Genomic DNA, 13398 nt, shown 5'->3' on the forward strand with positions numbered 1-13398 from the left:
CCTTGAAAAAAAAAAAACAATTCTCTTAATATTCAGATGTTACTGCAAAAAAATACACATGATTTCTGTCAATACATTTGTTTAAATTCTAAAGTGCTGATAATATTTTTTTTATTACTTGAATTCAATGTTATAAAGCTGAGGCGACAACAGAGGATGCCATGCTGTCACTCTTATTGGTCAAATTTATTTTGCCAAAAATAGGCAAATATGTATTTGGGGAAAAAATAAGAAAACTATTGTAATGACGTTGCACTTTTTACTGCCAATGCTGTACAAAGTTATTTCATTGTGCTGAGGCATGCACATAGCACAGATAACTTAACTGCTATAACGTTAGGAGAGGAGCGGCTTTTATTGGGAACATAATTGTAAACGATACCGTGGATCATTCACCGGCTACTCAAAGATGTTCTGTTGTGTATCGTTAGATGAGACCTTTTAGCAGTTATCTGACTTGAGCTAGGATGTTTTTAAGTCACCGTGACCTTTTCCCTAGATCTGAATCTCCCTATGAATCTGAACAGACCACAAGACACATTGTCACATGAGCTTGGCAGGAAAAGAGTAGGAACCATGTCGGATGGAGTAGAACTTCTTCATCGGGCCGAAAAAGTCTCAACGTCCATGACTCGATCTTCCTGGCATCCATTAAATAGTCCAAGTGAGAATATGCTTAGCATACAAGCAATAAAGATAAAAAGTCAGGTGAGAGGTTCCCTCAGAATTTGTCAGTATCATGCATAAAAAAATAGAAACGATGCCTGTGTCATGGCCTCTTCTAGCTGTAGAAATCCAGGTCTTGTTTTGGCTTCTCATTGAAATGCTGCAATTTGAGGAAGTCGGAAGGAAGCTCGGTGTCAGCAAAGGCTCGTTGGAGGATGGGGCCGGTGGGGCCGGAGTGGCTGAGAGTCTCCTTGAGTTGCTGGTTTTCCCTGATGGCTGCCTGCCACACCACCTCCAGTTCCTCCTCCACCTCCCTGAACAGCAAATAGTCACATCATTAGGAACATCTCATATCTCCAACATGTGCAATTTAGTTTTGTTTTTTTAAATTTAACAGTAACACATTCTTAGTTTTGCGATGACTAACTACAACTCATCCATGTACGAATCATTCCTGAAAAATCACATTTCTCATATTGTGATTTAATTACATATTTTATTCAGAATGTTAAAATTCTATCCAAACATTATAAAGTTTTTAAAGTCTCCATTTTTCCATTCATATCTCTGCTTTTCTTCAACTCCCTCTTCTCTTCCCTCTTCCATGACATTTCAAAATATATAGTATTTATATTATATCTTTTATTTATTTCTATAGTGTTTTAATGCCATTTAGGACTTTTTTTTTTTTTATTAAACCATGAAAAAAAAATATTAGAACAACTTTTTCCCTGAAGTCCACTAATTTTGAAATGACACCATCTCCTCCCTCTCACCCATCTGCTTCTCTTTTCCTCCTCATGTCAGGGTTTTCCAGATTATCTTGATCGTATGATTATGTTGGAATGTAACCTGTAATAAATAACCTAGCTCATAGGTCGGCAACCCATGGCTCCGGAGCCACATGTGGCTCTTTCATCCTTCTGTTGTGGCTCCCTGTGACTTTGGAAAATAATGAGTATTTTATAAAAATTACATTTTATTTTCGTTTGTTCATTTTAAAATGGGTTGTGGCTCCGGGTGCTTTCTTTTCATTGGGGGGGGCGGTCCCAAATGGCTCTTTGAGTAAAAAAAGTTGCCGACCCCTGACCTAGCTAGATTAGTTTTATGCTTATGTTGGAATGTAACCTGTAATAAATAACCTAGCTTGTCCCATCCTACACAACGTCGTAAAACACCCCCTGCTATGCTTTGACTAGAGGTCAAGGGCTTTCTCTCCATCCAGTCCACTCTCACCCCCACCCTGTTTCTCTTAATAAAAATGCTCTTGCAAGAGGCCAGAGTCAGACCTCATTCGATCATCGCTGTATGCACAGCGACGAATGACTCTCCACCTGCAGGTGTTTAAAAGGGCATACTGTCTCCCGTGTGGTTCTTGCAAAATAAGTTAGAGTGAGCACCACTCTAACGCCTCACATCTCTCTTCCCTTGGCTCCTCTTTTTCCCTTTTCTCCCTTTCTTCATCTTTCCTCCTTTCCCTCCAAGTACCGTTTGAACTCTATCGCTCCTCCCTTTCTCCCATCTAATGCATCACTCTACCTCGCTCTCTCCACCACCCTCTCTTGCATCCTCCTCCCTCAGCAACCATCTCCTCTTTGCTCCACTGCATCAATCGCTCGTGCCGCTCCTCATTTGTTGCCTCCTCCTCCCCCTACCGTTTGGACTGCAGCAGCCTCTCCTCCGCCTGCTGCCTCTCTCCCAGTAGCCGCTGCAGGTGGACCATGTCCCGGCGGTGAGAGGCCGCCGTGCCCGCCGCCGCTTCCTCCAGCGCCGCCAGTCGGCTGGACGCCAGCCTGCGGTACACCTGAAACAAAGAGACAACAAGGAAGAGAGAGAGAGCGAGAGAGAGAGAGAGAGAGGGTTGCCATGAGGGAGGTGGATGCACATGGAGGAGGACAACGCAGCAGCGACAGCGGCAAAGCGAGGTGAGTGGTGTGCTGTTATGTGCTGATGTAGTAGCAACAGATGTGCAACAACACACACGCACGCACGCACGCTCAAACAGGTTATGCTGATCAACTGCCTCAAACAAGTTGACATGATGTTAATGATGAGGATGCGGTTCAGGGGTGATTAGTTCGAACGTGACGTTTGGCATTTTCTATGGCCGTATGTTTGTTAAAGCTGGAATGAGGGACCAAGCAATATCTGTCCATCCATTTTCTCGAGAACTTGTTTTCATTGCGGTAGGTTTGAGGGTGAGCTGGGGCTTATTCCAGCTGACTTTGCAGATTCACAATTTGCTATTTGGGAATTCACCTAGATGTGGATTTTTCAGGGGAGGCGATCATTTATTTAAAAAACTCCCCGACCCGGTTGTTTTTGTGCTCAGGCTAAGGCTTTGCTATTATACAGGCAGAGGATTTCTTCCGAAAATATATCTGGATTTATGATTGCAACATCATGCACAGTTAGGAGCAAAAACACAGTGCTTGAATGTAAAAAAAACAAAATAACTCAAGTAATGATTACATTTAAATGTGTTGACTGCAACCAGTTCAGGGTGCACCCCACCCTCTGCCCAGAGACCACCGAGATAGACTTCAGCACACCCGCGGCCCTCCTGAGGATAAGCGGTTCAGAAAATGGATGGATGGATTAAATGTGTTGAATAATAAACAAAAATCCGTCCGTCCATCCGTCCATCCGTCCATCCGTCCATCCATCCATCCATCCATCCATCTTCTGAACCACAAAACTTCGTAATCATTATAGACACGAGACATTTTTGTTATTTTTCTGAATAGTACATTAAAAATTAAAAAGTTTCGAAAACACGCAACGACTAGGAACAATTAAGTGCCGAATTGCTGCGTAAAACTCTTTTTCACCCTTCCAGTTTTTCACATTTTCTTATGGCGGAAAGCACAGAACTTGTTCAATTTGTACCAGTTAAAATAAACAGGGAGCCAGTTAATGTCATCAAACAGCCCGAAGCCTCTTTTTATTGACGAATTGTTCAATATTTGCCAAACTGCTACCGTTAAGTGACTTCAAAAGGGTTCCCACCGCACTACATAGTGATCATATTCCAATTTCATATGTCAAAGGTCAAATTCCTGACCCAACTTCCTGGGTCGGTCCAATTCTTAATTCAGCACTTTTGAGAGCGTATGAATTATAATACTATATTTTTTGTTTGAACATTTTTAAAGTGACGCAAATCAGCACAAGAGGTAGTCTTGCGCTACTTGTTGCTGTCAGCGTTAGAATTAGTTCAACAAGCTCATTGGATTTATGTCGATAGGATCACTCTGATGTATTTGTCTATTGCGTTAACAGCAGAAGCATCTTTTAATCTCTTCAACATAATTAGCGATCTGGTTCAAAGCAGCCAAGGCTTCAAACAAATCATTTTACAGTGAAACTCGAAGCAGCAACCTCATTTTAACTGCCAGCTCAGTTAAAAAGGATCTTTGACGTCTATAGCCGTCAATGGCAGTGAATGAATTAAGGTATTTACTGCAGAAAAATACTCCATAACCATCTTTTCCAGCTGTTCAAGACTACTCACGTGTAAACAACGTGCTTTATGTCGAGCTACAAAGTGCAGCAGAGCAAACACACTGGCTTTTTTTTCTTGTAGCAGTCTAACTGCTCTTAGGTTAATTAACCCCCTTGTGGCTTTTTTCTATAAATGGAAAATATCCGGGAAAAAACACCTGCAGGTCCCCAGCAGGTTGATATTAGTTTTGAAATCTTCATTATTGTTAGCTTTTCAATGACAAAAACAACATATTTTTGTTAGGAGTGTAAACCTAAAACGCCGTTTCACTTTTTTTTAAAGCATTTTTTATGTACTTATCAAATATTATCAAGGTTTGTCGATTTGACTTTATTTTGTTACTTTTTTGTGAACTATTCTAACCTAACGCATCTTTACAGTATTTAATGACCAATGCTGTGGTTAGTCGCTAAGTGTTCCTTTCACTTTCTTCCACGATGACTCTTCCAGTCAGCGGTAGATACATAATGGTTTTCCGATGACACTCATACGAGCAGAATCACCCAAGTGTCTGCAAAAGACAATCCCTTGGCGACGAGGCGGTGCTAGGAAACCCATTATAGGTCAGGTCAAGTTTGATATCTGTGGTTTTGGTCATTAAGTGAAACGAGGTCTGAAGAGTGCATAGTATGGTTTTGCTCCATGGAAGAAATGGGCACCTATAGATTGTCTTGGGCGTGTTCTGGTTCTTGAAGAGGTCCTTTGGTAAATGACATCCATCCATTCAGCCATTATCTGAACCGCTTATAAAAGGCAATGAGCCGTTCTACTGGGGTGATGGAAAGATAAGTGACATGATGGCTTTCATGTGGACACATTGCAGAATTTAAATACTTGGCAGTAACTCTGACCCTGACCGTATCTAAATGATCATTGATTCTCAGTCTGTCTGCTTCAGAGCGCGAGTGGAAGATGAGCTGCCCTCAGGCTGAGTTGGAGGAAAAGGAGCGGCCTTTATCCGAGGAACTGGAATGTAAAATTTGCTACCAACGCTACAATGCACATAACCGCCGCCCCAAACTCTTGGACTGCCTCCATCGGATGTGCACCCGCTGCCTGGTCAAGATCCTCTACGTCGCTGACGGCACGGGCTTCATCTGCTGCCCGTTTTGCCGCCACCAAACCCAGATCGGCGAGTACGATGTATCGGCCCTGCCCGACGACGCCAACATCATGTCCCGCTTAAGGCTACGTGACAAATCCTGGAGCTTGGACCACAATCAGGAGGTGGTCCTCTCCCCGAAGAGTTTCTTCTCCTCCAGCCCATCTCGCGACACATCCAACTGCCTCTTCATCACCATCATGGACGTGCAAAGGGAGCCGCAGCGCCTCCCGAGTCACAACAGCAGCTCTGACGTGGAGCGCAACGTGGAATCGCTGTCGGCGGCTTCCAACGGGCAGGCGGACCAGGACTCCCTGAGCAAATTCTGTAATCATGTCCCACGCATTCTTGTGTGGCTGCTGGGCTTCTTGTACTTTGGCTCCCTGCCTCTTGGGATCTACTTGTTGGTGATCCAGAGGGTGACTCTTGGCATCGTGTGCGTCAGTTTGGTGCCGTCCAGTTTGACGGTGTGTCTGGTCTACGGCTTCTGCCAGTGCTTATGCCAGGGCATGTGCGACTGTTCCTCTCGGGGATGAAATCCAACCAATCAAAACCGGCGGTGGTAATAGGGACGGAGATGTAAATGCCACCAGTCGGTAGTGTTTGTGCCTTTCGAGGCAGGTCTAAGAGTTCCATCTTGATAGACTACATCTGCATTCCCACACAATATATAAGCATATACAATTCAAATGTACATTCATTTCTAGAGCCCGAGGATCCTGGCCTAATGAATGTGACTTACTGAATGGTTACGATATTTCTTAAGAATTTATAATAATCTCATTTCATGATCATTTTGTCTTTCTGTTACCTGCGAATAACTACGGCTTGATGACTAAATAAACTGTTTTTTCTTTTTTCTATACGATGAATCATTGTGTCATGCTGCAACATTATGGCTGTTAGTCAAATTTATTTTAAAAAATCGAAAAACAAGTGTCATAACATACGACTAAAGTGAACTCAAAGACATACAAATAAACAAACAATCCAGCTTTCTAAACAACCAGATAACAGCTGAATTAACAACTAACAAACAATTTAGCTGACTACAACCCAATTAACTAACTAAGTAAACACCCAACAAACTACCGAACTTACAAATCAATTGACTAACTACTAAAGTAAAACAGTCAAGTGAAAAGAGCTCAGGGGCAGACAAATAACTTTATGTTCAGGTTGCGGCAGTTTTTCCATTTTGCCTAACACACTTGTAGATGCTTTGCAAATGTTCTTGGACATTTTGTCCTTTTAACTAATGTGTGGCACAGCACACAAGCGTCTTCAAGACACCGATCACAGTGTAATAACATCTGGGCGACGAAGTGGGCACTTAGCCTTTCTTGGAAAAGTCTTGCGAGGCCGCATTGATTCTTGGCTTTTGAACCAATGTGGGCTTTCCCAACCACAAAATCCACTAATCTGCTCTCAAGTTGAATGCACAGACGGCTTCATGTAAGTAACACTTGATGAACGCAAAACTAAATTGTGGTCCTCGTCGCAAAGTCGTGGTCTGCAAGAGCGGTAATGACTGGCAAGCGGATGCTAAAGATCCTTAATTGAACACAGTAGCCTGTATGACAAACAGCTCAGGTTTCCTTTCAGAGCTGATTCCGCTCATCTCGCAGTCAACGAGGACCTTGGAGGTGTGTCGACCGCTCGTGCATAAAAAGCCCGGACGGGCAAATTCTTGTGTTGATTTTTAAAATGGATGATAATATGGGCCATATCACTTGACCTAATTAAAATGCATGATGTTTCCAGCATTTTGCACATCCCTGCTGTATAACAACTCACCTTGACACGCTCCTGCAGCTTGCCGAATCGGATGGTGCCGCTCATGATGCTGCCGATGAATCCTTGTTTTTCCTGCTGGAGTATAGAAGCCTGAGGAGAAAGAGGAGGTTTGTAAGAGAAAGGCAAGAGTCGAGCAACAGAAGCTTGAAAGAGACAGCCTGCCGAGTCTGGAATCACATTTTATGAACTCGTCGACTTCCTGGGGAAGCGAAATAACTACTTGCTGAAGACTGCTGTGCCTATTTGTTGCCATTAGCATATTTTTGTCATTTTTCTGCCAGGTCCAAGAGTTATTTGTGATTTGTGTATTATTGAGTTCAAAACATCATAACGGTTAATAGGAAAAAAAATGAAATGTAAAGCACTGTCGGTAAAACGAAAGCTGTCTCCTTGCACCTTTAAGTGACATGTTAGGAAAACGATGCCGCTGATGGCCCAAAGCCGTCACAATTCGGGTAACAATCAACAAAACACTCTTAGCAGCAGAATAAACACAAATTGGCTCCTATTATGCTCCATCTGAGCCGGTGCGTGTCAGGCTGACCTTCTACGCACAACAGGCTGCCGCTTTTTAAAAGTCTGAATGTGTTGACATTTAAAAACGTCGTGGTCATGCATACATTACAATCCTGTGCTCTACAGCAATGCGATTCCACAAAAGTCTACCATATGTTTTTATTGTTGACAAAAATTCCAAAAATTCATATCTATCCATATCGGGCTGCCAGTTAATTGTCTCCGAGCATTCAAGCCAGTCATCTCGCCTCCGAGTTGCTAGACAATATAAACTCGCTGTCGGAATGTGCTTGCAAAGCAATCGCGCCGGAATCTTCATGGAGAACATATTATCTCAACTTTCACTCAGCTGTCGTCATAAAATTCCGACAGCAGCTATATTTAACAGGGTATAAAGTTTATTTGCACGTGTTCTTCGAGTCCATGTACCTCAGCTGCTGACTGACGCTACCTTTGTATCAATTCTGAAGCTACACTGCTTCTATCCACTGTGGCCACACAGTCTTGGTGCTCAGTCCTGGGAAAAAAAAAAGGGCATTTCTTTCCCCTCAAAATTCTACACTCAAGATCAAGTAAATGAATATATGATGCAAAATGTGTTTTTTGCAAATCGATTGAAAAAATTTTTTTTTGTAATTTTCGATTAGTTTTTGATTGCGTAATTCATCACACGTGTCCTGGTACCATATGTACGAGTTGGTCGCGCTCCTGCGAGATGCGATCCGCTACGGAAACAACGGCTTCCAGGTAAGTGCGCGTCTTGCCCTCCTTCAGCACGCACTCGTCCTTTTGCTGCTTCAGTGCACTCAGACGCTTCTCCGTCCTCCTGCGATCGGACATAGGAATGAGTCATTGTGAAAAAGGGTGGATATCCCGCTAAATGCTAACTTGTGCTCACGTTCACCTGTTGACTTGTCTGCTGCTCTCCAGCTCCGCCTGCGTCCTCTCCACAGCCGCCATCAGTTTGGCTTTGTCCGCTCGCAGACTTTGATTTTGATGGCGGAGGGCGTGCACCTGGTCCACCTCGCCTTGGTTCCTGCTGCGCTCCTGCTCGAGCTGCCTGAAAAGTGTGATGAGAAACAACAAAATGTGGAACAAGTGAAGAGTTGTGATTCCTTTCCGGATTAATTGTCTAACAATTAAAGTGATGACATCATAACCCGCTCTGGCAAAGGTAACGCAGCGCCGTACCGCCTGAGTTTCCCCGCGATGCTGCAGTGCTCCTCCCAGGTGACGGCGTCCTCGAGGCGACTTTTCAGCGCGAGCGCCTCCCTTTGGTTTTGGCGGACCTCTTTCCTGCTCTTGTCCACTTCCTCCTGCAAACGCTGGTTTTCTGCCTCGAGCAGCATCAGCTGCTTGGAAACTCGGGAAACTGCGTGGGGGAAGAATGGGGGGATGGAAGGAGAGGTAGATGGATGGATGAAAGATGGATGACTGGATGTACAGCTGGACATACGACTTACCTTCAGACAGACGCTTGCTGTGCTCAACCTCGTTCTTTCCATTCTGAGCCTCCAGCTGCTCGATCAACATCTGATTCTCCTGCAGCACCAGGATGGCCTGCTGCTGCATTTGATGGCTGCACACGCACAAGAATTCTTTGGGTTTAAAATAAAGTTTTTTTCAAAAATAGATATATTTTGGGGAAATTAATCCAGGAATTTTTACCATTCCTCTTGACTGAGGCCTACAGTTTTCTCAGCCATTTGACGTTGAAACATCTCATTTTCTTTCACCACCTCCTCCACGTGCAACCTCAGTTTCTTCACCTCCTCCTATGGTGATCAATCACACTCTGTCACCCTCCACGATAAAACCAATTTGTTTAAGCGTGAGGGTGACGCACAACTTACCTCGGTCGTGCGCAGGAGGGCGTCTTTATCATTCAGCATGTCTTCGTAGGTCAACACAAGAGGAGACAAATGCTTCATGTCCACCTACACCAACCGAGGACAAGAGGAGTGATGTCAACCGGGTACGCCCCGTTGCCAGGGCACATCAAGACAAATAAGCATTCACACACACATAGGTAACACTTAACAAAATAGATTTTAAATATTACATTATTGTTGTTGCTTGACTAAAAAAAAATACACAATATTTTTATATATTTTTTCATTTATTTCTTCTTTTTTTTCTTCATATTGGAAATCTTAAAATGCAATTGTCCTCTTTAATTTTATTCTGGCTTTTTGGGTTTTAAGCAGGAGGTGTCAGAAAAGTTATTTTTTCTGTAATAGAAAAAATTCTATTTTGACTTTTAAGCCACTCTTGGGAGACATTTTGGACAAGGCCTACTCATTGCGGTCAATTATGTGATTATAGCACAAGCGATATGCTACCACTAACACATCTGAAATGTGTTCCGGCTGGCTCATTATTATCTTTAACAGCTGCCGTCTTGGCAACAACAGAGATCCTGCATTGCCATCAATAAAAAAATAATAACCTGAGTTATATACAACAATTACTGTTAAGTATTGCACTGATCTTATGGCAAGCAGTTTTCATTTGTTACTAACCAGCCACGAAGGAGGTGCACCCGTTTTTGGTAGGATGCTTAATCTGGAGCTCTGCAACACACATCATAGCAACACAGTTAATGAGAAGACCTGACGCTGAGCTGAGATCCTGTAGAACTAATTCAAATGTATGTGGGAGTTGGGATTTATTTTTTTTTTTAAATGAGTTAATTATTAAAGTACAATTATAAGAAAAATTGCATGGAAGTGGTTGCGAGGCTAACACATGGCAACCTGAGTAAATAAAGGTTTGAGCTGGTTTCATCAGCTGAGCCAGCTCACCCAAAACCTTAATGTGGACAAGCAATATAAAAAAGGGGCTGATGGATGGCTGTCGTGTTGTTATTTTTACCTCCTGCTTGTTGAGAGGCCTGTATTTGGTCTGGTAGGCGCTCAGCGCTGCACTGAGCCGATGGACACTACGTTTGAGGGCGTCGTTTTCATCCACTAGCTCCTGCGCCTGTTGCCTTGCGTCTCGCAGCTCCGCCTGCGTGCCTGAAAAAGAAACAAATGCTGGCCATTTGGGTCCACCTCACCTCTTTTTGTATTACAGTCGGAGCCATGTTGATGGAATTGAGTTCTAATGATTGGTGATTTGTCAGATTCTGTCATTTCCAATTTCAGGGAGAAAGAAACACATACCTGTAGGTGAGGTCCTGATTGGCTGGGCCCGCCCGCGAATGACTTCCTGTTCCAGGTGTCGCAGCTTCTCCTCCAGCATGGCGTTCTTCTCCTTCAGGGCCTTCACTGCTTTCCCGTCCTCAGTCGGGACACTGGCCTCACGAGATGGCTGTCTCCGTGCTTTTGACTCTTTGAATCGGCTAGTGGCTGCAAAGGAAATGGATGACAATGCTTCAGGATATGAGGAGAAGAACAAAGTGGGGATTGTCGAGTTTTACACGGCATGTCTTCTTTATGCTTGGTGGAGTCTTTCTTCTTCATTTTTTTGCTGCTGATGGCTGGAGGAAGCTCAATGATGTTTTCCCCCAGGAATTCTGTCAAAAATCATTCTACTAAGACTTAAAAAACAATCACCAAAATTAATAAATTGTATGTATTATGGGTGAGAATGGAAGGAATTTGGAGAGCTTGTGAGACAGGTGATGACTACCTGGAGAAGAGTTCTTGCAGGACATCATTGGACTTGACTTGGGGGAACTTGTCTGGAGGACAAGCAGAAACATTTTGTCACCATAATACCAAGACCAATCAGTTCTAAATGAAACAAGTTTTTTTTTATACAGCTCTTGTTCCGGCCCAGAGGTCAGTATGTATCTTACCATGCAAAACAGCGCCACCCAGTGTCTCAGTTTTTAGTCTCAGTGTCTGCCAATGTTAAGGTTCAAGTGGGTGTGGTGACTAAATGCAGGAATAGAAGACACTTTTGTTTTGTGTTTTTGTTTTTTGTATTATATTTATTTTCTGGTACTTTTACGTTTTCTCTTCCTTCTAATAATATAATATAATTATGCACATTAACTAACTTGCTTTATGATTTTTTTTTGGTTCTGTTTGGCATTGTTTTCTGAGTGTGTCTGTCTGACACACATGCAGACAAGGGGTTCAATGAATATTCAGTGAATACACGTCAATTGTATTGATCCTCACCAAGTGCTTTAACGGCAAAGCGTAGACTTCTGCTTCTGCATCTGAACACTTCTTCTGACTATCCAAAGTATGATAGACGCGTTCCTCCTCTTCCTTGCCTCCTCCTTCATCTTCCTCTTCCATCTCCTCATCTTCCTTGTCCTCCTCCTCCACCTGGTGCTGGAGTTCCTCTTCAGAGTGGTCAGGGGAGGACAAACGCGGACGAGCGACAAAGCCTTCTGACCATCGATCACTGAGGAGGATGGACAATGCAAGTCAGAGTGAGGAATACAGTAGCATTGGAAAGGCTGTGGATGGAGGATGTGTTTCACCGAGTGTAGAGCGCAGTGCTGATGTTGCGCTCAGAAAGCAAGGACTCTGATTGGTCACTCTCAGAGAAAGAGCGGGGACGGGCCGGAGGGAGCGCCCACGTCTGTCCGGTCAGCGAAGAAGACAGAATGGCAGCCGCTAAGGCCGATCTGGGGACAAACAAAACAAACTAATTCATGGACAATATCAACATCTGCAGATTCACATCAAATAAAAACAAAACAAAGTGACAGATATTTATTATTCTACAATATTCAATGTATTGCATGACTTTTATTGCATGCATGACTGTTTGTACAAGATGCAATTCTCTGACCCCTTCACCCATATTTCTGTTCTGTATGAGCTGTAATTTTCCACAAGTTGGTATCATTGTTAGGATGCCATCCGTGTTGCACAGTGCTGGGACAGGGCGTTTAGTATCAGACACTCACTTCCTCCGCCCTGACATGCAATACATCACACTGAGGTCATTGCATCCAAGTACTGTACGAACAAGAGGATGGAGTGGGAGCAGACTGATGGGAAACGATCAGAGGAAGCAGAGGAAGAGGAGAAGTGACTAGGGGTACCTGGGTCTCTCGGGTGAGGGTGCGGGGCTGCGCGGGGGTGGGGTACGAGGCACGGCAGCCTTGGGGGCGATGGAGGCGGCGGGGACCAAACCATGGGCAATGTGTTTCTACAGACACACACACACACATGGACATGTATACAACATGCGAGGGCTCATACACAAAAAGACGTTTGTAATGTCCTGGCTTCCCCCATCTCAATCTGACTCATCCTGCCCGCCCTGTTGTATAAAACCCAACTCTTTACTTTGTCCCCTCTCAAACTTTTCGAAGGCATTTCCACCATATATACAAACATGCCCATGCTAAATTTTACCAAATAAAAACATTAGTGGAGGAACACTCACGTATTGTTTGTTTTTCTCCCTCCTGAAGTTCAGCTTAAACATGGCGGACGATGTGTGTCAATAAAGTTCTTGTAAAACTAAGAGCAAAGCTGTAACGGCTGGCGGACATTCCTTTGTTAAAATATAAGAACGCTTTAGTTATAACTTATTTAACCACTGCTTTTTTTGTGGACAAACTAATGCTAATCTTACAGGCTGCTACTTGTGGCTTCCTGGTATCTAGACGCTTCTATGCTAAACCACACCTCGCTTCATCCGCTGTTCCGATTGGCTCGCTTTTTCTTCTCCGTCCAATCGGTGGCATTTTTGATTTTGCTTAGCAACCACTTGCTTCTTCACTTATTTTTTGCCTGTAGAGGGCAATAAGGTTCCATGAACGGCACTCGCAAATACATAAAACATTGTTTTTCATTGAGTTCATGCGGTGTTTGTCTTTGGCACACAGTGAACGAAT

At 43.6% G+C, this 13398-nt stretch overlaps 2 protein-coding genes across 5 annotated transcripts; one reads left to right on the forward strand and one right to left on the reverse strand.

The window, feature by feature from the left end:
• Positions 1-146: 146 nt before the first annotated feature.
• Positions 147-13168, reverse strand: cep89 (centrosomal protein 89). Of its 3 annotated transcripts, XM_037246554.1 has the most exons (18): positions 12945-13168; positions 12598-12704; positions 12028-12174; positions 11717-11948; positions 11220-11271; positions 11008-11103; positions 10751-10936; positions 10461-10603; positions 10109-10159; positions 9440-9523; positions 9255-9361; positions 9050-9165; positions 8778-8958; positions 8491-8646; positions 8271-8412; positions 7071-7160; positions 2322-2470; positions 147-980 (listed from the first exon to the last, which is right to left on the reverse strand). In XM_037246554.1, the coding sequence occupies exons 1-18, from the start codon at positions 12984-12986 to the stop codon at positions 782-784; spliced, it is 2280 nt and encodes a 759-aa protein (XP_037102449.1). In that variant the 5' UTR covers positions 12987-13168; the 3' UTR covers positions 147-781. The 3 variants fall into 3 exon arrangements, with proteins under 3 accessions (XP_037102449.1, XP_037102451.1, XP_037102452.1); XM_037246556.1 differs by lacking the exon at positions 12598-12704; XM_037246557.1 differs by lacking the exons at positions 147-980; positions 2322-2470; positions 7071-7160 and adding an exon at positions 8017-8103.
• zgc:165481 (uncharacterized protein LOC100073327 homolog) lies at positions 2456-5954 on the forward strand. Of its 2 annotated transcripts, none has more exons than XM_037246618.1 (2): positions 2456-2591; positions 5070-5954. In XM_037246618.1, the coding sequence occupies exons 1-2, from the start codon at positions 2546-2548 to the stop codon at positions 5807-5809; spliced, it is 786 nt and encodes a 261-aa protein (XP_037102513.1). In that variant the 5' UTR covers positions 2456-2545; the 3' UTR covers positions 5810-5954. The 2 variants fall into 2 exon arrangements, with proteins under 2 accessions (XP_037102513.1, XP_037102512.1); XM_037246617.1 differs by having other exon boundaries at positions 2470-2591; positions 5056-5954.
• Positions 13169-13398: the final 230 nt, after the last annotated feature.

This window comes from Syngnathus acus, chromosome 3 (assembly GCF_901709675.1).
Source record: "Syngnathus acus chromosome 3, fSynAcu1.2, whole genome shotgun sequence".
Taxonomy (NCBI): Eukaryota; Metazoa; Chordata; class Actinopteri; order Syngnathiformes; family Syngnathidae; genus Syngnathus; species Syngnathus acus.